At 37.0% G+C, this 22,965-nt stretch overlaps 5 protein-coding genes across 5 annotated transcripts in view; 1 reads left to right on the top strand and 4 right to left on the bottom strand.

Annotated features, from left to right (window-relative positions):
• Positions 1-481: 481 nt before the first annotated feature.
• Positions 482-2,217, bottom strand: LOC117781977 (chitinase-like protein Idgf3). Its single transcript, XM_034618874.1, has 3 exons — positions 1,979-2,217; positions 1,361-1,912; positions 482-1,307 (listed from the first exon to the last, which is right to left on the bottom strand). Exons 1-3 carry the CDS (start codon positions 2,094-2,096, stop codon positions 652-654), a joined length of 1,326 nt encoding a protein of 441 aa, XP_034474765.1. The 5' UTR covers positions 2,097-2,217; the 3' UTR covers positions 482-651.
• A 369-nt stretch (positions 2,218-2,586) lies between these two features.
• LOC117781979 (chitinase-like protein Idgf2) lies at positions 2,587-5,881 on the bottom strand. Its single transcript, XM_034618876.1, is given in 3 exon segments — positions 2,587-3,305; positions 3,362-3,916; positions 5,695-5,881. Coding segments are annotated over 3 exon segments (1,317 nt in total). The 5' UTR covers positions 5,804-5,881; the 3' UTR covers positions 2,587-2,652.
• Positions 4,445-22,965, top strand: part of LOC117781976 (leucine-rich repeat-containing protein 15) — a 55,426-nt gene continuing 36,905 nt past the window's right edge. The window contains exon 1 of the mRNA XM_034618873.1: positions 4,445-4,588. The gene's annotated coding sequence lies outside the window, so the exon portion shown is untranslated. The remainder of the gene's footprint in view (positions 4,589-22,965) is intronic.
• On the bottom strand, positions 6,592-10,135 carry LOC117779868 (chitinase-like protein Idgf2). The gene is given in 6 exon segments (XM_034616205.1): positions 6,592-7,379; positions 7,483-7,731; positions 7,734-7,750; positions 8,241-8,892; positions 8,949-9,506; positions 10,002-10,135. Coding segments are annotated over 6 exon segments (2,244 nt in total). The 5' UTR covers positions 10,111-10,135; the 3' UTR covers positions 6,592-6,720.
• Positions 10,978-12,500, bottom strand: LOC117781978 (chitinase-like protein Idgf1). Its single transcript, XM_034618875.1, has 2 exons — positions 11,787-12,500; positions 10,978-11,683 (listed from the first exon to the last, which is right to left on the bottom strand). Exons 1-2 carry the CDS (start codon positions 12,448-12,450, stop codon positions 11,025-11,027), a joined length of 1,323 nt encoding a protein of 440 aa, XP_034474766.1. The 5' UTR covers positions 12,451-12,500; the 3' UTR covers positions 10,978-11,024.

Genomic DNA, 22,965 nt, shown 5'->3' with positions numbered 1-22,965 from the left:
TTACTCAAAATTTCAAATTTTTTGATAAAAATTAATAAAACAAAATCTGTTTTTAAATTTTGTAATAAGAATTACTTATGATGACTGCCAAAACTGATCTGCCTGCACATATGAAGCTAACATGGCAAATTTGGTGCTTCTAGCTCTTACCATCTGTTAGATCCTTTCGCCTAGATGGACAGGCAATATCGAGCGGACTTTTGATGCTAATCGAGATATATATTTTACTTTGCTCCAACTCAATATACTCGAGCAGGGTATAATAAGCAAAGTCTCACAAGGAACGATACAAAAACAAAAATGTACAAAAAAATACAAAATGCCATTTAAGCAAGATGGTTGAAAGGCGATAAACGAGAGGCGACTCCGTTGGGTGCCAAACCGAACCCGAATCCAAATCCAAACCCATACGCAAGCCAAATACGAGTACAATTAAAGCCAGATCGAGAGTAAGTCAAATGCGGCACTGGTAAGGAACAACTTCTTAATGAATTAATTTGCGGTGCATTTTAGTTTACAACTTTGTAATTAATTTGCAAGCGGGACAGATACATATACAGATACAGATACACACACAGATACAGGCTCTAGTGTACAGTGAGTACTCGTGCTCAGTGACATTTGGAGCAGCATGAATGGCACCAAAGCAGCTTAAAGTAGTCGAAATTTGATGGCACGCAGCATGGGGAATCGATCGCCAGTGCATTGACCTCGGAAATCGTCCAGCGTCAAATCGAAGAGAGCAAGACCGCCAAGATTCTTGGCCCGCACATACTGCGCCTTGCTGCCCGCCGTATCGGGATCATCGTAGCTAATCCACAAGCCGTGAGCTCCATCCGAATCGGCCACACGAAATGCAAAGCTGCCATAACGCTTTGTAGGATCCGCAACACGCTTTATGGGCTCAGCGGCGCCTTTGGCATTCATATTGTTGGGATTGGGAAGCAATTGACAGATCTCAGCCCAATTGAAGAGTCCCTCGGTCTTGGTTTGTAATCCCGCTGGTGCTGGGCCATTGGTGCTCGACACCACGGGCTGTGCCACACTGTCCGAGTCCAGAGTCAGTTTCCAGGCACGTCCATAGCTGGCAACTCCAATGTTCAACTTGTTGGCTGGAAAGCGTTGCAACAGCCAATGTTCCATTTGGAAGTTAACATTATAATGGGGCAGGCGATTCTCGCCAAAGACTTCGTAGAGTGGAGATGAGTAGTCCGCCTCCTCGGGATTGCGGGCAGGTGTGACAAAGTCAAAGGTGCCGAGATTGACAAAGTCCACCTTCGGAGCAATGGCAGGTGCATCAAAGTACCCTGTAAATTGGACACAATGAAACGGAGTTTTCTACATAAGTTGACCGACTTACAGCTGGAATTGACATTGGGTAAAACCGTGAGACTTAACAGCAGATCATTGGCCTTGAATGCGCTGCTCAGCTCCTTGATAAGCTCCGTCATCTGTGACTTGTGCGTATCGGCATTGGGATCCACAATAAAGTCGCCGGTAAAGAGCTTCTTGAAGCTCTTCCAGGCCGCACCTGTTCCGGAATGAACCTTTCGGGGCTTATTGCGGGGCAGCTGGAATGCCAAGTCCAGGCCATCGAAGTTAAAGCGACGCACAACATCCCTGGCCGACTCAATGAAGCGTCTTTGACTTTGAACACCTGCCTCCAGTAGCTTGACATATTTCTCCTCCTGCTCCAAATCCCGATCACCACCGACACTCAACAGAAACTTGACATATGGATACGTTTCCTTCAGATCAGTGACTTGGGCGAAATGACGACGTTCATAGTCCAATGGTTGATTCAGACTTTGCATCTCATAGGTATCTGGATGAATACCCGCATAGCCATAGATCACGTGAGTGCAAAATTGCAATGCCAACTTCAAATCGGTGAGCGAAAACTGAGCGAGACCTGTGAATCCACAACGGATGAAATGTGGAGAGTACGTTCAATTAAAGTGATAGATTATCCACATACCTTGTCGCAGAAAGCCGCGAGAGTCATAATAGCAAATGAGATTGGGACCAGCGGCAATGACTTGCAATGGAGCTGAGAGCAGACAGCTCAGTGCCAAACCGAGCCACAAAGAGCGCATGTTTGGAGACTTGGAGAACACTTATCAGAGACAGAGACAGAGACTCAGACAGTGAGAGAGTCTGAAGAGTTGCAAAGCGATCACAATTAAAATACGTCCGCCCGTAACGAGACACAAAACGAAACTGAATTCAAATGGAAACATCATCAACAGAGCTTTAAAAAGCCACAGAGACAAACTCGAGCAATAGGCTTGAATACTATCAACAAATTTCTACGGAATTGCTTGTTGTGTGTGAATACGGGAATATCAACACGACAGATGACGTCAAGGTCAATGAGATCACTCAGTTTGGGTGAATTACAAATCTTAAACGTATTTGTTTAGTGACTAGTTTAAGCACTATATAACAAAGTCTTAAATAATATTTATATTGGGCTTAAAAAAATCAAATATTTGCTGATAAGCCCGGAGTAAAGCATCATAGTTCAAACACGCAAATCTTTGACTGATAAGAAATTTTGTTAATTTAATAAAAATAACCAAATAATTTTATTAAGTATATTAAAACAGAGCAGAATTACATTTATTGTTCATTTGACTCAATCAACTGAAATTACAATCGATGTTTTATGGAGCGCAGTAGTGGAAACTTGTCACCGGTGCATAAACCACGGAAATCATCGTATCCCAGATCGAATAGAGCCACACCACCCAAATTCTTGACGCGTACATAGTCCGCCTTGTTGGATGCCGATTCAAGATCTTCATAGCTGATCCAGATGCCCTCAGTTACAGACTCGGCTACAGCCCGGAATGCGAAGGATCCATAACGTTTCATTGGATCGCTTACACGTCTCAATGGCGAGTCATTGCCCTTTAAAAACTCATTATGTGGATTCAACAGCTTGGCACAGATCTCTGGATAGCTGAGCAGTCCAGCCTTTTGGGATTGCAGACCTTCCGGAGCAGCACCCTCGGTGTGTGGCACTACGGGTGTGCCTTCTATGCCGGATTCGGCGGTTAGTTTCCAAGCATTTCCATAGCTGGCCACTCCCAAATTGAGCTTATTCGAGGGAAATCCTTCCTGCAACCAATATTGCACTTGGAAGTCGGCATTGTAATGGGGCAGTCGATTCTGTGTGGCCGAATCGTACAATGGCGCCGTATAGTCAGCTTCCTCGGGATTCCGGGCGGGTGTAAGAAAATCAAAGGCGGCAAGATTCACAAAGTCAACGAGGCCATTTAGAGCGGGAATGTCAAAGTACCCTGCGTAAAAAGTACTATTGAAAAATAATAATAATAAACATGTTAAATGTATTTACACGTAGAGTTGACATTTGGAAGCACAGTCAAGGTCAGCATTAATCCATCTGGACGTAACGCATCCTTTACATCACGAACAAATGCCGTAAATTGTTCCTTGTGCAGGGCTGCGTTGGTGTCCACAATGAAATCGCCAGTAAAAAGATTCTTAAAACTATTCCAAGCCGATCCCAGAAAGCTGTGCACCTTCTAGGTTGTTTCGAGGAACTGATATGCTAGATCAAGGCCATCAAAGCCATAGTTCTTAACCAGAGAGTAGGCTGACTGAATAAATCCAGCCTGTCGAAGTTTTCCCCCTTCGAGCAGCTCGATATACTTATCCGGATGATCCGCATCGATGTCATGATCACCGCCCACACTCAGTAGCACCTTCAAGTGTTGATGCTTGCTTTTTAAGGCCGTCACTTCGGAATACTGATGCTTATAAATGTCCAGATTTTCATTCAAACTCTGCGCCTGATAGTTGTCGTTCCGAATGCCAACATATCCGTACACCAAATGGGAACAGAACTGTAGAGCGACATCCAAGTCTGAATTCAAGAACTTGCCTAGACCTGTGTCAATTATTGAATAGAAATAAAATGTTCACTTTGTTAACTTCAATTGAATTGAGTGAAAAATTACCCTCACTTTGAGAGTTCTATCTGAAAACGGTACGCGACTATAATCAGATGACCCCCACTGTCACTGAGACTTTGGCCCCTCTGGTCTCCACAACATATTGTGATCACTGGCACTGGCTGTGACTCAATTTAGATTGAACAACAACAATCTTGTTGACATTATACATATGTATATTGAGAAATTTATCGTTCACTTGAAGTGCGCACAGTTGCCTGAGAGTCTATGAAAGTTGCATATAATATATTGTGTACAATAATTACTTTAAATTAATTTGTATGATTCATTTCCTGTTTTTTAAATGTTAACCATTTCAAGAGTACGTGTATGGCAGTATAATAATCGCTTATCGTGCATACCGATTTAAATACACTTTTGCCCTCGATTTGAATTTGGCTCCACTGTGCGTTGTGGTTTTCCAAAGTCATTCACTTGTTTGGTCTCCAACTGAGCAATGTTGCTCTGGCAGTTGTCGCGCTGGACTCGCTGAGAGTTGTACACTCAGGTTTCGGTTTCTAGTGCGTGGATTGTGTTGTTGGCTTTTCAAAAATACACTAGCTTATATATCGATATTCAACAGCATTAAATACGTTATACTATTGTCGGTAAGTTGACTTTTCGATCTATTCCACATGTGCAAATTGTTTACCTCAAGTGCAATACTGCAAACTAATCACGTTGTTTTTAATTTGTACAATAACATTGAGCGAGTATGTGAGTAAGCTTGGATTGTTTTTGTTTAAGAGAGAGCTGACTCTCTCCAAAAGCTCGAATGATAAGCCACTGACCTCCAGACCTGTCCACTACTCGTCTGTCATGAAGCTGCCTTGTCTCTGTGCCTACGCCATAAGCATTTTCAATTGAATTAATTCAAAGAAGCTTATTTGTTTTGTAAAATCCAATATTTACATATCTAGCTTTTGATATTGTTGGACCTACCTACTTATTTTTTGCACTCTTCTAGCTTAATAATAAATATATAAAGCTCTTTTAATACCGAAAAACACTAGAATATTGACTAAAAATAATAAATTGATCGGCAACTTCTAAAGTAAAATCAAAATTAAACAATATTAAAAAATCATAACATTGCATAATAAAGATGAAAACAAAAATAATACGATTAATTTGTGATCAAAACGAATGAATCAGTCGAGCTATTTTTATAAACTGTAATAAATATTAGCTAAAGAAATCTTGAAATTTATTGTCATGCTTTGAGGTATTTTTGTTTTAATTATTTATTTATTTATTTATGCACGACTAAAGGCAGTTGGAAAAAAAATACTAAGAATAAAAATTATGTTTAGAATTAACATTTAAAATGAATATTAAAAAGTAAAACAAGAAGATAAGTTTATAATTCTAGTTAATTAAAATGGGTTATAAGCATTTAATAATCACTCAATATAAAACTGTTATTCTTATCTTAAAATTCAGTTTAAAAATGTGCAATATTAATCACAATTATACAAACATTATTTTAATTCCGGTATTCTTATATAACACATTGTTAAAATTATTATTTTGTGTGTTCATTTCAATACAGACTTAATATATCTGGCAAGAGTGTTAATTGTCTAAACAAATTTTTTTACAAGTCAAGGTTTCTTGTATCAAAATGTGTTTATCAACATAATAATATTATTTGCAATTATTATAAGTATTAATGGGGATGCTTAGAAATTTAATTTGCAAGACTTTGCCTTACCTTCACGTGTATAGCTGGCTGAGTCATAATAGCAGACCAAGTTAGAGGCGGCACTTGTGACAGTCACATGGAGACACGCGAGAAGCGAGAAGAAAACCAACAGGTTCATGTTGATCAGCTTAAGAAAAACACTCTACAGACACTTTAGAGATACACGACCGCTACGCCGATTAAATGAAATCGCACTAAAGCTTAAACTGAAATCGAAACCGAAAATGACGAGCGACAAGCGACAAATTGAATGAGCTGAGCTTATGTCGATGACGATAGCAAAAGCTTACACAGAAGAGAGCACAACTTCAGCCATGTGTAATATTTATATTACTGGTAAAAAAGTATTCGGCTGATAAGCCCAAAAAATAGAAAAATTTAACTATCTTTTCTAATAGATGATCAAATATTTTTTTAACCTATTAACCAATTTTTCAATGTCTTATTTGAAATAAAATATTTTTATTGTGTTTTTAAGCCTTTTGATAATTTAAACCTTCTTTACTTAAATTATATTTTATGGTGTGCAGTACTGGGTATTTTCCAAAAACAATTATAACTTTATTAATCTATATTTTTTGCGCACCGTGTGTTAATTTCTATATGTTTTATGTTTGCAGCACTTAAATTTTTAAAATTTTATGAAAGTAGTATCGGAAAATTTTGACGTACCTTCAGGTGTAAAGATTGCTGAATTATGAAGACATACGAGACTAAAGGTTAAATTGATTTGAAGGATAATTATCTTTTTTAAGGTAAAATATCCTTTAGGATATTGAAAATGACACTAAAAAAACAATCAGCAAATGAAACTACACGCTAAACAAGTTGAGTTTATGAATTTTGATGACGCTAGCATAAGCACAACCTTATCTCCATACTTATATAAAGTGAGAACAAATCGAATCGAATGAAGTCAAGTTTTTATTTACAATTTCCCTGGCAATCTATTAATTGCGTAAATTAAGATTTTGCATGCACTTTTATTATTTTTATAATTAGTTCATTGGATAGAAGGCATGGCACAGTTATTAGTTAAGCCAGAAAATATTTGATTGATCGAACAATGGGAAACTTCTCTTGCGTGCAAAGGCCACGGAAATCATCGTAGCTCAAATCGAAGAGGGCAACACCGCCGAGTCCCCTGCTCTTGGCATAGGTTGCCTTGATGCCCGCAAAGTCGGGATCATCGTAGCTCACCCACATTCCATGATCGCCATTTTCATCAGATGGGCGTAGTGCATAGTTTCCATATTTCTGCGTGAGATCGGTGACCTTGCGAAGGGGCGCATTGGCACCACGATAGACAGTTGTTTGATTCAGTGGCAATTTCGAGCAAATTTCCGGCCAGCTTAGCAAACCTTCGGTGCTGGCAATTTGCAGTCCACCTTGACCGGCTCCACATGTATGTGGTACCACTGGCAATCCGCTTAAGCCAGAGTCTTTGCTGAGTTTCCAGGCGCGTCCATAGCTGGCAATGCCCAAATGCAGCTTTTTAGGTGGACAATGATTCTGCACCCAATAGTTTAACTGGAACTCAATATTAAGATGGGGCAGACGCTCTTGCTCGTCCAAAAAGAATATTGGCGCAGTGTAATCAGCCTCGTCGGGGTTGCGAAGGGGTGTTAGGAAATCAAATGCTGCCAGATTTATATAGTCCAAGTGATTATGTAATTTGGGAACATCAAAATACCCTGAAATTTACAAATTTGTTGTATTAAAATTCACTTAAATTATTATGAACTTAAACATAGATTTAATTTATAATATATGCTGTTCTAATCAATGATTACTTACAAGTTGAGTTTACGTTGGGCAGTACAGTCATGGTCAGCATTAGATTAGCGCTCTGAAATGCGGTTTTGAGATTCACCACAAGGTCTGTAAACTGTCCCTTGTGTTGATCTGCCGTACGATTTGCCTCCAGCAAAGCTATATATTTATTCGATTCCGATTGATCCACATCGCGATCGCCACCGACACTCAAGAGCACCTTCAGCTGCGGGAATTTTGAGCGCAATAGCGTAATGTCCTTGAAGTGGAACTATCGAGATCGACATTTAAGCTACTCCAAAGCGATCACAATTAAAATACGTCCGCACGTAACGAGACACAAAACGAAACTGAATTCAAATGGAAACATCATCAACAGAGCTTTAAAAAGCCACAGAGACAAACTCGAGCAATAGGCTTGAATACTATCAACAAATTTCTACGGAATTGCTTGTTGTGTGTGAATACGGGAATATCAACACGACAGATGACGTCAAGGTCAATGAGATCACTCAGTTTGGGTGAATTACAAATCTTAAACGTATTTGTTTAGTGACTAGTTTAAGCACTATATAACAAAGTCTTAAGTAATATTTATATTGGGCTTAAAAAATCAAATATTTGCTGATAAGCCCGGAGTAAAGCATCATAGTTCAAACACGCAAATCTTTGACTGATAAGAAATTTTGTTAATTTAATAAAAATAACCAAATAATTTTATTAAGTATATTAAAACAGAGCAGAATTACATTTATTGTTCATTTTACTCAATCAACTGAAATTACAATCGATATTTTATGGAGCGCAATAGTGGAAACTTGTCACCGGTGCATAAACCACGGAAATCATCGTATCCCAGATCGAATAGAGCCACACCACCCAAATTCTTGACGCGTGCATAGACCGCCTTGTTGGATGCCGATTCAAAATCTTCATAGCTTATCCAGATGCCCTCAGTTACGGACTCGTCTACAGCTCGGAATGCGATGGATCCATAACGTTTCACTGGATCGCATCCACGTCCCAATGGCGAGTCATTGCCCTTTAAAAACTCATTTTGTGGATTCACCAGCTTGGCACAGATCTCTGGAAAGCTGAGCAGTCCAGCCTTTTGGGATTGCAGACCTTCCGGAGCAGCACCCTCCGTGTGTGGCACTACCGGTGTGCCTCCTATGTCGGATTCGGCGGTTAGTTTCCAAGCATTTCCATAGCTGGCCACTCCCAAATTGAGCTTATTCGAGGGAAATCCTTCCTGCAACCAATATTGCACTTGGAAGTCGGCATTGTAATGGGGAAGTCGATTCTGTGTGGCCGAATCGTACAATGGCGCCGTATGGTCAGCTTCCTCGGGATTCCGGGCGGGTGTAAGAAAATCAAAGGCGGCAAGATTCACAAAGTCAACGAGGCCATTTAGAGCGGGAATGTCAAAGTACCCTGCGTAAAAAGTACTATTGAAAAATAATAATAATAAACATGTTAAATGTATTTACACGTAGAGTTGACATTTGGAAGCACAGTCAAGGTCAGCATTAATCCATCTGGACGTAACGCATCCTTTACATCACGAACAAATGCCGTAAATTGTTCCTTGTGCAGGGCTGCGTTGGTGTCCACAATGAAATCGCCAGTAAAAAGATTCTTAAAACTATTCCAAGCCGATCCCAGAAAGCTGTGCACCTTTCTAGGGTTGTTTCGAGGGAACTGATATGCTAGATCAAGGCCATCAAAGCCATAGTTCTTAACCAGAGAGTAGGCTGACTGAATAAATCCAGCCTGTCGAAGTTTTCCCCCTTCGAGCAGCTCGATATACTTATCCGGATGATCCGCATCGATGTCATGATCACCGCCCACACTCAGTAGCACCTTCAAGTGTTGATGCTTGCTTTTTAAGGCCGTCACTTCGGAATACTGATGCTTATAAATGTCCAGATTTTCATTCAAACTCTGCGCCTGATAGTTGTCGTTCCGAATGCCAACATATCCGTACACCAAATGGGAACAGAACTGTAGAGCGACATCCAAGTCTGAATTCAAGAACTTGCCTAGACCTGTGTCAATTATTGAATAGAAATAAAATAAAAATCAGTTGGAAAAAAAAATACTAAGAATAAAAATTATGTTAAGAATTAAAATTTAAAATGAATATTAAAAAGTTAAAACAAGAAGATAAGTTTATAGTTCCAGCTAATTCTTATGGGTTATAAGCATTTAATAATCACTCAATAAAAAACTGTTATGGTTATCTTTAAATTCAGTTATAAAATGTGCAATATTGATGACTATTATACATACATTATTTCAATTCCGGTATTCTTATATAACACATTGTTAAATTTATTCTTTTTATTGATTTTTAAATTTGTGTGTTCATTTCAATACAGACTTAATATATCTGGCAAGAGTGTTAATTGTCTAAACAAATTTTTTTACAAGTCAAGGTTTCTTGTATCAAAATGTGTTTATCAACATAATAATATTATTTGCAATTATTATAAGTATTAATGGGGATGCTTAGAAATTTAATTTGCAAGACTTTGCCTTACCTTCACGTGTATAGCTGGCTGAGTCATAATAGCAGACCAAGTTAGAGGCGGCACTTGTGACAGTCACATGGAGACACGCGAGAAGCGAGAAGAAAACCAACAGGATCATGTTGATCAGCTTAAGAAAAACACTCTACAGACACTTTAGAGATACACGACCGCTACGCCGATTAAATGAAATCGCACTAAAGCTTAAACTGAAATCGAAACCGAAAATGACGAGCGACAAGCGACAAATTGAATGAGCTGAGCTTATGTCGATGACGATAGCAAAAGCTTACACAGAAGAGAGCACAACTTCAGCCATGTGTAATATTTATATTACTGGTAAAAAAGTATTCGGCAGATAAGCCCAGAAAATAGAAAAATTGAACTATCTTTTCTAATAGATGATCAAATATTTTTTTAACCTATTAACCAATTTTTCAATGTCTTATTTGAAATAAAATATTTTTATTGTGTTTTTAAGCCTTTTGATAATTTAAACCTTCTTTACTTAAATTATATTTTATTGTGTGCAGTACTGAGTATTTTCCAAAAACAATTATAACTTTATTAATCTATATTTTTTGGGCACCGTGTGTTAATTTCTATATGTTTTATGTTTGCCGCACTTAATTTTTTTAAATTTTATAAAAGTAGTATCGGAAAATTTTGACGTACCTTCAGGTGTAAAGATTGCTGAATTATGAAGACATACGAGACTAAAGGTTAAATTGATTTGAAGGATAATTCTCTTTTTTAAGGTAAAATATCCTTTAGGATATTGAAAATGACACTAAAAAAACAATCAGCAAATGAAACTACACGCTAAACAAGTTGAGTTTATGAATTTTGATGACGCTAGCATAAGCACAACCTTATCTCCATACTTATATAAAGTGAGAACAAATCGAATCGAATGAAGTCAAGTTTTTATTTACAATTTCCTGGCAATCTATTAATTGCGTAAATTAAGATTTTGCATGCACTTTATTATTTTATAATTAGTTCATTGGATAGAAGGCATGGCACAGTTATTAGTTAAGCCAGACAATATTTGATTGTTTGAACAATGGGAAACTTCACTTGCGTGCAAAGGCCACGGAAATCATCGTAGCTCAAATCGAAGAGGGCAACACCACCAAGTCCCCTGCTCTTGGCATAGGTTGCCTTGATGCCCGCAAAGTCGGGATCATCGTAGCTCACCCACATTCCATGATCGCCATTTTCATCAGATGGGCGTAGTGCATAGTTTCCATATTTCTGCGTGAGATCGGTGACCTTGCGAAGGGGCGCATTGGCACCACGATAGACAGTTGTTTGATTCAGTGGCAATTTCGAGCAAATTTCCGGCCAGCTTAGCAAACCTTCGGTGCTGGCAATTTGCAGTCCACCTTGACCGGCTCCACATGTATGGGGTACCACTGGCAATCCGCTTAAGCCAGAGTCTTTGCTGAGTTTCCAGGCGCGTCCATAGCTGGCAATGCCCAAATGCAGCTTATTAAGTGGACAATGATTCTGCACCCAATAGTTTAGCTGGAACTCAATATTGAGATGGGGCAGACGCTCTTGCTCGTCCAAAAAGAATATTGGCGCAGTGTAATCAGCCTCGTCGGGGTTGCGAAGGGGTGTTAGGAAATCAAATGCTGCCAGATTTATATAGTCCAAGTGATTATGTAATTTGGGAACATCAAAATACCCTGAAATTTACAAATTTGTTGTATTAAAATTCACTTAAATTATTATGAACTTAAACATAGATTTCATTTATAATATATACTGTTCTTATCAATGATTACTTACAAGTTGAGTTTACGTTGGGCAGTACAGTCATGGTCAGCATTAGATTAGCGCTCTGAAATGCGGTTCTGAGATTCACCACAAGGTCTGTAAACTGTCCCTTGTGTTGATCTGCCAAAGGATCTACAATAAAATCGCCAGTGAAAAGTTTCTTAAACTTTTTCCAGTAGGTGCCAACTGTTCCATGAACTTTTCTCGGTTTGTTCTTGGGCAGTTGGAAAGCCAAATCCAAGCCATCGAATCCATTACGGCGTAACATAAGCATGCTGCTATCAATGAAATTCTGTTGTGCCGTACGATTTGCCTCCAGCAAAGCTATATATTTATTCGATTCCGATTGATCCACATCGCGATCGCCACCGACACTCAAGAGCACCTTCAGCTGCGGGAATTTTAAGCGCAATAGCGTAATGTCCTGGAAGTGGAATATATCGAAATCGACATTTAAGCTATACAGGTCAAATGTATCTGGCTTGAGACCCGCATAGCCATAAACCAAATGCGTACAGAACTGCAGGGCCAGGTCCAGATGGTCGGAATCCAGCCTGGCTGGACCCTGACGTAGATACGATGCCGAATCATAGTAGCAAATCAGTTTTGAATTGGCATTGCCCAGAGCGAGTGTTAAGCTCTGAATACCGAGTACACAAAGCAATAACAGCTTCATTTTTTAATAAATTGAATTGCGACACTACGTGCTGACTTTGTGAATGCTTAATTAAAACTGTGAATTGATGCTCACACTCTCAGCTAAAAAGCTTTTATTCCCACTTACGCCTCGGGAGCTTATCTCACCCCTTACTGATAATCGTTTGTCTGATGATTAATTTCTAGTGTTTTTTGCTTTCTGTTCAAATAATGAGCAATTCTCTCAAATTTTTATTTGTATTTACATCCGCAGTTTTTACAATGAATGAAAGGTTGTAAATTTTAAAAATTTGCAAAGCTCGAGAACCTCTATGGCCTTTAGTAATCTGTAGCACATAATATATTATTTTCATTATTTTCTTGACCTGTAATAACGGGGAAAAGGAAGCAACATTCCTCTCGATTCGGTAACAAGACTGTTAAGTAGCAGAAACAGAACTGAGTTATTATTCTTTGTTGTTTCGAGTACTTTGCTTTTGTGATTCACAGTGTGAAACCTCTGTGCGCATCATAAGGCCTAAATGATCAGCAAGTTGTCTTAAAGACTTTAAGGAAGGCAACCTGCTGGGCTTTACAAACAGGCAGACTATGAACAGCAGCTGCCATTAAATTAAAAATCAATTGAAGCATTAAATACCCGAAACAAATACGTAAAAATATTTGTGGGCTCACAAAAAATAGCTAGAGTACTAATCACAACCGTCACAACAATACCAGTTAGCCATATACATAGGTACATTTGTGTGTGGAAGAGGGGACGAGAAGGATGCGTATGTGACACCACCAATTAGACAAAAGACATGCGAACAATATTTATCAGAGCCTGTAAAAGAATGCCATGCACTTACACTCACGAATAATCCTCACACGCTGCTTAGTGTTGACAATGGGACAGATCACAAAGGCGAAAGGCGTGTACCGAGTGCGAGGAGGCGCACAGTTAATCTGCTATGTCCCCTGATTTCGAGTGTGCGATACAGTGATGGACAACATCATAGAAACGACGGGCAAATATTTACTCAAAAATATTTATATTTTCATATTTCATATTCATATATACAACTAATATTTATTTTAAATGCATAAAAAAATAAAATAATACAACAAAATAAACAAAAATGTATAAAGTTGTAAGGCAATATGATAAAAAGCGGCACAGATAATACAGTGTTAACGGTTTCAGGATATCAGGACTTTCTTTCGGGTTAGCTTGAAATGTTACCATTTTATTTCTCGGTAGAAAATGTTAAAAATAAAAAAAAATTGATCGTTTATATTATTATTTCCATTACTGTAAATACGTACATATACTCGTTTGTATGTGTGCTTTACTTTGTATTACTATCTGTGTTTCCTATTGTTCGTTGATTTATATCAGCTAGAGCAGTGTATAAGTTAAACAGTCCCAGACCTATCCATGGACTTAGATTGAAAGAGAGAAAGAGAGAGAGAGAGAGAAATATGTAGGTCAACCAAATATGAGAAATATAATACCAGTTTTATATGTAATATTTATGGTTAACGCTCATTGTACAAAATCCGCAAATCTGTCACACTATGCTCATACACATTCGTACATATCTCAGTCATATCTCAGTCACTAATGGAGTGCACTTTTTCGATGATATGTACTGTTGACATGGCTTATAAACAAACATGAACAAATGTATGTTTTGTGTGCTAGTTGGACTTAAATGGGACTGGCATTTGCAAATATCATTAGTCAATCTGCTATTGAAATATGATATTTATTTGAGAATCGATCTGTTTTCATATAGTATATTGGGTTGTATTTCTATAATATAATTATAACATGGTTTATCAAATATTTCCAGAATGACTTTATAAAAATCTTTAAGATATTTTTGTTGGTAATTGCTAGCAGTGTATTTTATTTATTTCGATGTATCTTTAAGTAGCATTATTTATTTCTATACAGTAACATTTTCCTTTTTACTTTGTAATTCTCGTCTGTTTTTCATGTTCTTTCTCTCATAATTTCTGCAAAGTTCTGCGCCTTTCTTGAATTTCCACTTTAGTTTGGCTTCTATTCACTTCACTTTCTTTGTTTCAACTGATGCCGCCCCTCAGGTAAGCCAACATGGCATAATTAAGTCCAATAATAATTTAAATAAATACCTTTACCAATTTAGGGCTCCCGCCCCATTCACCTTTCATAATTATCTATGCTCGGTTGGTAGCAGGTGCACAAAACCGAAAAGCATTTGCCTTTTTACTTATTTGTAATTAGAAATCCAGCAACTTGGATGTTTGGCGGGCTTTTGGAGGGCTGCCTTACAATGCAATATAAGATACAAAAGAAAATTCACTTTTCACAAAACAATTGCCATTAGGAGCGCACACCAAATTTATTTAGTGTGCTGCCCAATTGATGTGCTTAATCAGTTTATCTGCAGAGTTTTCTTCTGTTATTATTCTTTTTTTTTTTTTTGCCATCTTTGAGGGTGACTCCCCTAGCAGATTCATCATTGTCAAACGTGGCTTGACAGTTTTTTAAGGTTGGCAACTGAAAAAAAAAGAAATACGGTAAAAATGTAAACTTTTTTGAGGGGTTTTTTGTCGGTTACTTTAGTCCGGCGCTATAATTAGAAATTCATAATGAATTTTATTTGCTCTGGCCACAAAAAAAAGGAAACAAAAATACGTTGTGACGTTGTGACATAAAAACGTTCCTTCAAATTGATGCGCATTTTTGTGCAAATAAAATTAAAGGCCTCCCCGCAACCGACCCCGGTATAAGCCAAAGGCATATCAAATTATCAGCCAAGGGCCGGCTAGTCCGTCAGACAGTCGATGAAATGAATGGGGAGGGTGTTAATGCGGCATGCAGGTATCAAAGCGACGCGGCGTTTGAAAAATGAAATTAAAAATTTTTGTTGACTTAAGCGCAAGGGAAATGTACAAATAAGCCAAAATGAAGAAAAGTTGACGAATTCCGAATACTCTCTGAAAGGTTGTACCTCCATTTCAAAATGTAAAAGTCAAATTGACAGAATCTATTATTTACAACTATAATTAAAAATTCATATTAAATTTGACTTTAAAAATATATTAAAAGTAAGCTTCACCAATACAACATTTTTGTAAATCGAAACGAAAATGTCTTAAATATAATTTTGTAAGTTTAAGATATATAATATTGGCATTGATATCTCATAATTTTATTATTCCAACAAAATAGAGAGTATTTCTATAAATTAAATTTTTTTTAATGAGGCGAAGTGCTTTTCCCTCACAGACTATAATTTGAGGGCCCTGTCATTCATTAGACATCAACATTTTGTATCTTCATTAGAGGTTGCATCAAAAGAAAACTTCTGCATTTTTGTCTTTATCCTAGCAAGAAGCGAGTCCAGTCCGCCATTTGCTTTTAAGTTAATTCCAGTAACGGAAATTGCTTTGGGTTTTGCACTCTGATTCTTTGGCGCCACATGTCATCGAGCTTGAAGGACTTTGCTTTCGGGGTGACCTTCGTGCTGTTGCTCATATTCATTATAAGCCTAAATAACTGTTGTTTACAAGCGGTGGCAAGTGTCAAAATACCGGCACAAGGGTTCGAGATTGAGATTGACCATCGACTGGCACTGGCGCCTTCTGGTTTTCTGCTCAATTTGCTGATGTCTCAGTCTCAGTGTTCAGTGTTCAGTCTTCAGTCTCGGGTTACCAGTTGCAACTAACTGAGTGACTTCTTATTGGGTTAGCCAGGGTTATTCTTGGTTTTGATTCGACTCACGGACCACGGTCAGGCACTCAAGTGTCAGAGACTTCTCCCTGAAAGAAACCATACTGGCGTCAGACGACAGTTGGGCATTGTTGTTGTTAGTATCTCAGTGCATTTGCTGTTGGAAATCAATATCTACATTAAGTATTATATAAACGAAAAAAAGTCGACATATTTTATAATTATCTGATGGTGTTTATTTTAAATTTATATACTGGTTTTGAATAAAACGTTAATAAAATGATAACGGTATTAATTTGTCATTGTTTCTTTGTGCGTTTTAATTATTAATTAATGGTTGAGACACAAAACAATTTCAAATTCAATCAAAGAATAATTCAATAATGCAAGTAAATATTATCACAAATATTTACAAATTAAAGAATATATTTTTTTTATAGTCAGGAGAGATCAAAGTGTTGGTTTCATGGATACCCTACAATATCTCGTAAAATTTGTATTCCTCAAGCTAAACTATTGAAAACTAGTTGAAATATTTTAAAAATTCTGGGATCGTAGTCTACATTGCTTATATTTATGCTTCCTTCTTTATCAATTTCTAAGGGATTTAAATGATACTAAAAATAAAATGTAATTTACACAACTTTATCATTATTTTATGTATGTTTTTTCATGTATCTATAAAGGAACACATATAAAACATTTTTACAACGTTTGTTAGTTTTGAACATGAATAAATTAATGGCAACGGCTTTCATTATTCTCATAAAAAAATGAGATGGGAAAATTGGACGCAGATGAATTTTTAATTTCATATTTAACGCTGCATATAAAATGTAATTAAAACAGAATAACAACAAATTAAGTGGTTTGTAAATAAATTAAAAAGTTGCCATTGCTGTGACGCCAACTGCCGTGGTTAATTTCCAATATGAATCATTATATAAATTATTATACAGAGAAGTGCATTAACGTTGTTTTTCTGGTTTAATCGTTTTTGGATAAAATAAGCAAAATACTTTATTTTATTTATTTCCAATAAACCCACATCAACCATACTTTATCATTTAAATGGAACAACGACTTATAACTTAGTTTCACTTAACCCTGCCAAAATTAAAATAATATTTTCCCCACTCGAACCAACCCCGAACTTTGCCACCACTACCAAAGGAAAATCTTATGCCCTACAGGCCAATATCACGGACAGCCAAAGACCTCACCACTCGCATTTTCTATTTTCTATTTTTCTATGCAAATGCCGAGGCCGCAGACTAAAACACAGTTCTATAACTTGAGAAGCAACCCTTTACGCATAATGCGTAAATCTCGAAATGTTTTCTTTGCTGCCTTATTATACTCTTACAGCGGGTATTCTAAGTTTGTCATACAATAGGCAACGATTAAATAAATTTGTCCTATAAACTGGTACTTTTAATGCCCCAAACATTATTACTAAAATCAAATAAGCTAACATGAAGCATTTAATACAATGTTTTTTGACTAATTCTTGTGGCTTTCCTTTAAGGGTATCACATCTTCGGCACTTCAAATTTAGTTGCTATTTCTTGTTTTTTAATTGTTAAGTTTTGTTTTCTGCCACCCACCTTACAGCATTGAAGTACAAATGTCGAATCCCGTAACACCGAAAAAAAGATTCTCCCCAGAAACCCCAACCCTTGAGAACTTAGCCACTGCCAAAAGTTTAACGAAGTGTGTAAAGTTTTTCTGCCTTGCAGAACAGAAGCGGCTTTTGCATTAAATTTGTGTAAATGGATTTTGCTAATGGATCCAATAATTCATTTAGAATTTACTTTTCAGCTGGCAAATGTTGTTTGCGCTGAGGTAAATAGACAATAACTTGGCGTCATTTTCGTGGTAGCACAGATACCAAAGCTGTCTTAGAAGCCACTGATTACTGCTGGAGGTTGAGAGGGAGCTAATATATAGAGTCTTCTCGGCATGAATTTTTAAGTATATTTAATTCTATATTTATATAAATTCATGTATACATTTACTTTTTGAGCTGATTGGTGAACTAAGCTTCAATATATTTTATTCATTTAAAACAAGGCTGCAAACCGGTTCTGAACCGGGTTTTGAAGCAGCCTGGACCGGATCATGAACATATATTTATTATATTATTATTATTATTATTTCAGTCTTCGGATTAAAATAAGACATATAAATAATTAAAATTTAAAATTTGATTTCTTTTTAAAAAGAAATTTAATTACTTAAAAATGTAGAGAAAAATGTATATATTTGTATGAAATTGAACCAAGGCTCGAACCCAAACCTTGAGCTCAGTGGGTATATAAACCAATTCGAGAGCCGAACCGATGTCTAGCTCTATGGTTCGAACCGCCGAGCCAAATCTTTAACAACATTTTGGAGGGTTGCAGCCTTGATTTAAATAAATGTAATATAAATTTCATTCGACTATACCATATTTTATTGAAATTTTCGATTTCTTTACAGCCTTTTCTGTCAACTAATTTGATGTTTATTCAAACACACAATTAATTATAATTTGTGCGCGCAATAAATTTATTGAAAAATACATGAGAATACGTTTGTGCCCTTTTTTTTTTGTTATTCGTCTGCTTAACAATATGAAAAATAAAGCTGACCATTTTTTTCACACGTCAGACACGCAAGTGAAAAGAGAGGGAGGTTGAGTTGGAAATTAAAGTAGAGGGAGTAAAGGGAAATATAGGGTAAAGGACGCGTGCTTACGGAAAGGACGAAAAAGGCCAAACAATGGACATCACTTTGTCTTTTGTTGATACACAAACAAACACACACACTCACACACACACACTCACACACACACACGCACACACACACACACACACACGCACACACATATGAGTATGTATTTCATACTGATAAAAAAAGTCAGTGCCGCGTAACGAAGGTCCTTTTAGCGTTTTGTTGTTGATGCTGCACCATTATTTTACTTAATTATTTACATGAGTAAACAGTTGAGTTAAATTGAGTTGAGGCGCGGGCTTTGCGTGTAAGTCTACAACGCCAGTGGTTTTCATATAATTTTATATCAACACTCACATGTAAATGTTACAAAAAGGATATAGGCGTCTGTTCTAGGCTATAGTATACAATATAAGCGCAAAAAGTGTCATCAAGTAGTTATAAAATCCTCAACGATCCGATTATAAATTTGAAACTAATTAAATAAACTCTATAGCATAGTTGCCTATTAGATGTAGCATGACAGATTGGCTTGTGTTCTTTTACAGGGTATTTAAATGTCGAGTTAATAAAGTTAAATTGGGTGTTTTTGCTACAGCTCCCTCATATTTATTTTGTGTATTGTGAGGCGATTCGAGCTCATTCGTTTAAATAACCGCAAGCGCGGCGGAAAAATGGTCAAAAGCACATTTAACGGGTCGCTACGTGAGAAAATTGGAGGAGTGAAGGATAATTTGGTCAAAGGAAATATACACTGTGGTAAAAACTGGCGGAAATTGCCCATAAATACTTATGTATATGTATGTTTCCATATAAATATTTCAAGACCATTTCATTAGATACTCAGTAACGTCTGAAGTTCCTTCATTTCCGCTAATGTCTTCTCACAGCAAATCAAATCGAAAACAACACAGCGCAGACTCTATTCCAATCACACAAAAGTTGTTTCAACAGCAGATTTTGTTTCTTTTTTTTGGTTTTTTTCATTTTGTTTGCCAATCTGAGTTCCATCAACGCCATCAAGTTGAACGCGTGCAACATCTTCGACTCCTCCTTTTGCAACCCTGACAATAATAATTTTGAAATTACAAATTCACAAAACGTATACGAAATTATGCACAATGTCTGCACTCTGAGTCGTCTGCTCTGCCTCTTACCTCTCGGGCAACCTACTTGAAACCGTTGCCAAAGTCGTTGTCGTCCTCTTTATTCCTCCTTTCGCCATATAACATAGTATCTTTCCATCTTTTAGCTGCCATCTGCCGCTGTTGCTGTTGCTGTTGCTGCCTCTGAATCGCAGTGCCGCGCCTAAAGCTCTTTCATGCTACACATACGTATACTTTATATATTTTTATATACACACGTTTTTATGTACATTTATATATTAATATATATTTATCATCGATATTGTATATTTGTATGTAGGAGTACATAGATTCGGATTCAAGACACAGCAAGGATTACGCGTTGTGCAACTTTTTGCCACATCCTCAACTTTGTTTCTGCACAGTGTACATAATTCAACAATTTTTGATTAAATATTAAATAAGCATCGAGCATATAGTTATATTACATCGTCTACGAAAGCTTTCAGTTCAGCAGAAAAATAGAAATTTTTTTTCATACGAATTTTAAAATATAAATTATTTAAAAAAATATAGAATGAGATGCTTAAGTTTTGGATTATTATGTTAGATGAACATTGAACATTGAACATGAAATTTTACGAGCTCGTTAAAATCTATGCTTCATTTTTGTTGCTGCACAAAAAGAACTCTAGTGAAAATACTTAAATTAGATACATTTTTCATGATCATTGATTTATTTCACTCGAGTGTACAGACGTCACTAGTTATAAAACGATATTGCAGTTGATGATCTCATAAATCAAATTTTTTATATCCTAGTTGAACTCGACCCAAATTTTTTGATTGAAGCGAAGGATTTTAAAAGTAGTTATTTAACTTAATTAGGGAGCTTTATAAATGTAATTTTGGTCAAGGGGGGGCATTTAAAAAACTTGATCATATTGCTTAGTCTTATCACATATTTTGAAGTATTTATTTTAACATTTTGTGGTTAAGATTTACTAAAATTAACATATATATTTTGTTTTCATTAAACCACTGTGGCATTTCCTTGTTCACCTTGTATAAAATCCATAAAATTCACATTTAGATATTGCTCAGCTGCCACAACAGAGTCTGGCTTCTTGAGACCTGGAATGGCATACATCATTCATTCATAGCCTCAACTGTTGCTGCGATTTTTCATTGCAACATGGCGAAGTTGAAGTTGGAGTTGCAGTCGCGAGTCGAGTCAATCAAATGCCTCAAGTTCATTACGAGCTGCCAGAGTTGTTTGGTAAGTAATAAGCCTCGAATCTGGTTGTCGTTGTTGTTGTTGTTGTTGTTGTTGTAATAGTTGCTGCTGGAACAGTTTGTGAGTTAGGCAGAGGCGAGACCACGCCACGTCTGAGCAGGCCTCCTTCCCATCATCATCATCATCATCATCTCATCGTAGTCCATTTTCCATTGCTACTTTGCGCCATGCTGAAGTTGCCTCCGTTGTTTACTTCGTTGCCGCTGCCTCTGCTGCCTCTGTCTCTGCCGCTGCTGCTGCCACAGCCTCTGCTGATGAGGATGTGGATGAGTTTGATGCATGTTTTGTTAGCTTCTGTTGTTGATTTGGAATGCAGTTTGGTGGTATAGCCCGAGGCTGTGATGCTGTGATGCTGTTCCCGCATCCGCTACTTCGGTTCAGCTCTGAATTTCGATTACTTTTTCTTATCAATATCGGAGTCAATACTTTATGCTGAGCTGTTGGAATTTTGCCTTTTGCAATTTATGTGCATAATTGTGCAATGGCGGGATTTTATTTCGTAACATATATTTTTTAGTTGTATAAGAATTTCATTATTTTTGTTTGGTTTCATTGTAGGAAATTTAGTATAGTGAAAAATTGAAAACAGATGTGAAACTAAAAATTTTTTATATTATTCTTTCTGCATTAATTTTTTACAAAACATATTGTACATAAGATAGCAAAGACTACCGATCTATAGAAAATTATAAGGAATATATATTTTTTTTATTTACTTGTATATAATTATTCTATATATTATTTGGTAGGAATGTTTTCTCAACATCTAAGCTAATTGTAATAAATAAATATCGATCATATTTCTATAAACATAAATTGCAATTTAAACTTTCTTTCTATGTAATTTATTGTACAACTCTATTCTGATTTTAATTTATAAACTGAACTTTGAAAGTTTTTCTCGTTGCATGCAAAATTTCAATTTTTCGAGAGGGACATAAATTTATTTTAGTTTTTCGTGTTGGGCCTGTAGCTTGAAAGTAAATGAGTGTGAGTGTGAGTGTGAGTACGAGTACTCGTATGAGAGCCCCTATTTCCATGCACAAAATGGCGTATTCATGGGCTTGAAAATGGCGAATATTTGCATATTTTGCGCATTCTGCGACATTTTATTTGGAAAAGTGCAGCAGAGTGGCAGCAGAGGGTGCCAAAATGGCGGACAGAATTGTTTGGAAAATGTCAACCAAGAGCGGAGCAGAGTCCATTACCATTACCAGTTAAACAGCCTCGTGTGCTATTTGCCATTTGTAGTCGGACAGTCAGTCAGTCAGCCAACCAAAGCGTCGGCCATGCAACGCCGTCGAAACTGTAATTATGCTGTAGACCTAAGCAAAATAATTACTTTGATCGCAAATGATATTATTTTGTCGCCAGCGCAGAGTATAGTACGTGGTAGTGGCGCGGCAAGTGTGAGGGGCGTGACCGAATGTATTCTCTCTGCATGCAATTGAGCTGTGCAATGGCCGCCTGCAAACAGCGAACAGCAAACAGCGAACAGCGACCAGCGACGACAACGATGGTCACCATTAGCCAAAAGTGCATTGCATTTGCCAAATTTGCATATGATATGGGTAGCATGGGTTAAGGGACGGATCGGTACTAGGATGTAGGTATGTACGTATGTACACTGAAAAAAAGACCTACTTCTAAAATCAAGAACATTCATCTTAAATAAGAACATTTTAAGACCATATTACTTAAACTTAGAATATTAATCTAACAATTCAAAGTTCT

The sequence above is a fragment of the Drosophila innubila genome, assembly GCF_004354385.1.
Source record: "Drosophila innubila isolate TH190305 chromosome 2L unlocalized genomic scaffold, UK_Dinn_1.0 4_B_2L, whole genome shotgun sequence".
Taxonomy (NCBI): domain Eukaryota; kingdom Metazoa; phylum Arthropoda; class Insecta; order Diptera; family Drosophilidae; genus Drosophila; species Drosophila innubila.
Note: the sequence above shows the minus strand (reverse complement) of the source record. Positions and strands in the feature narration are given on the sequence as shown.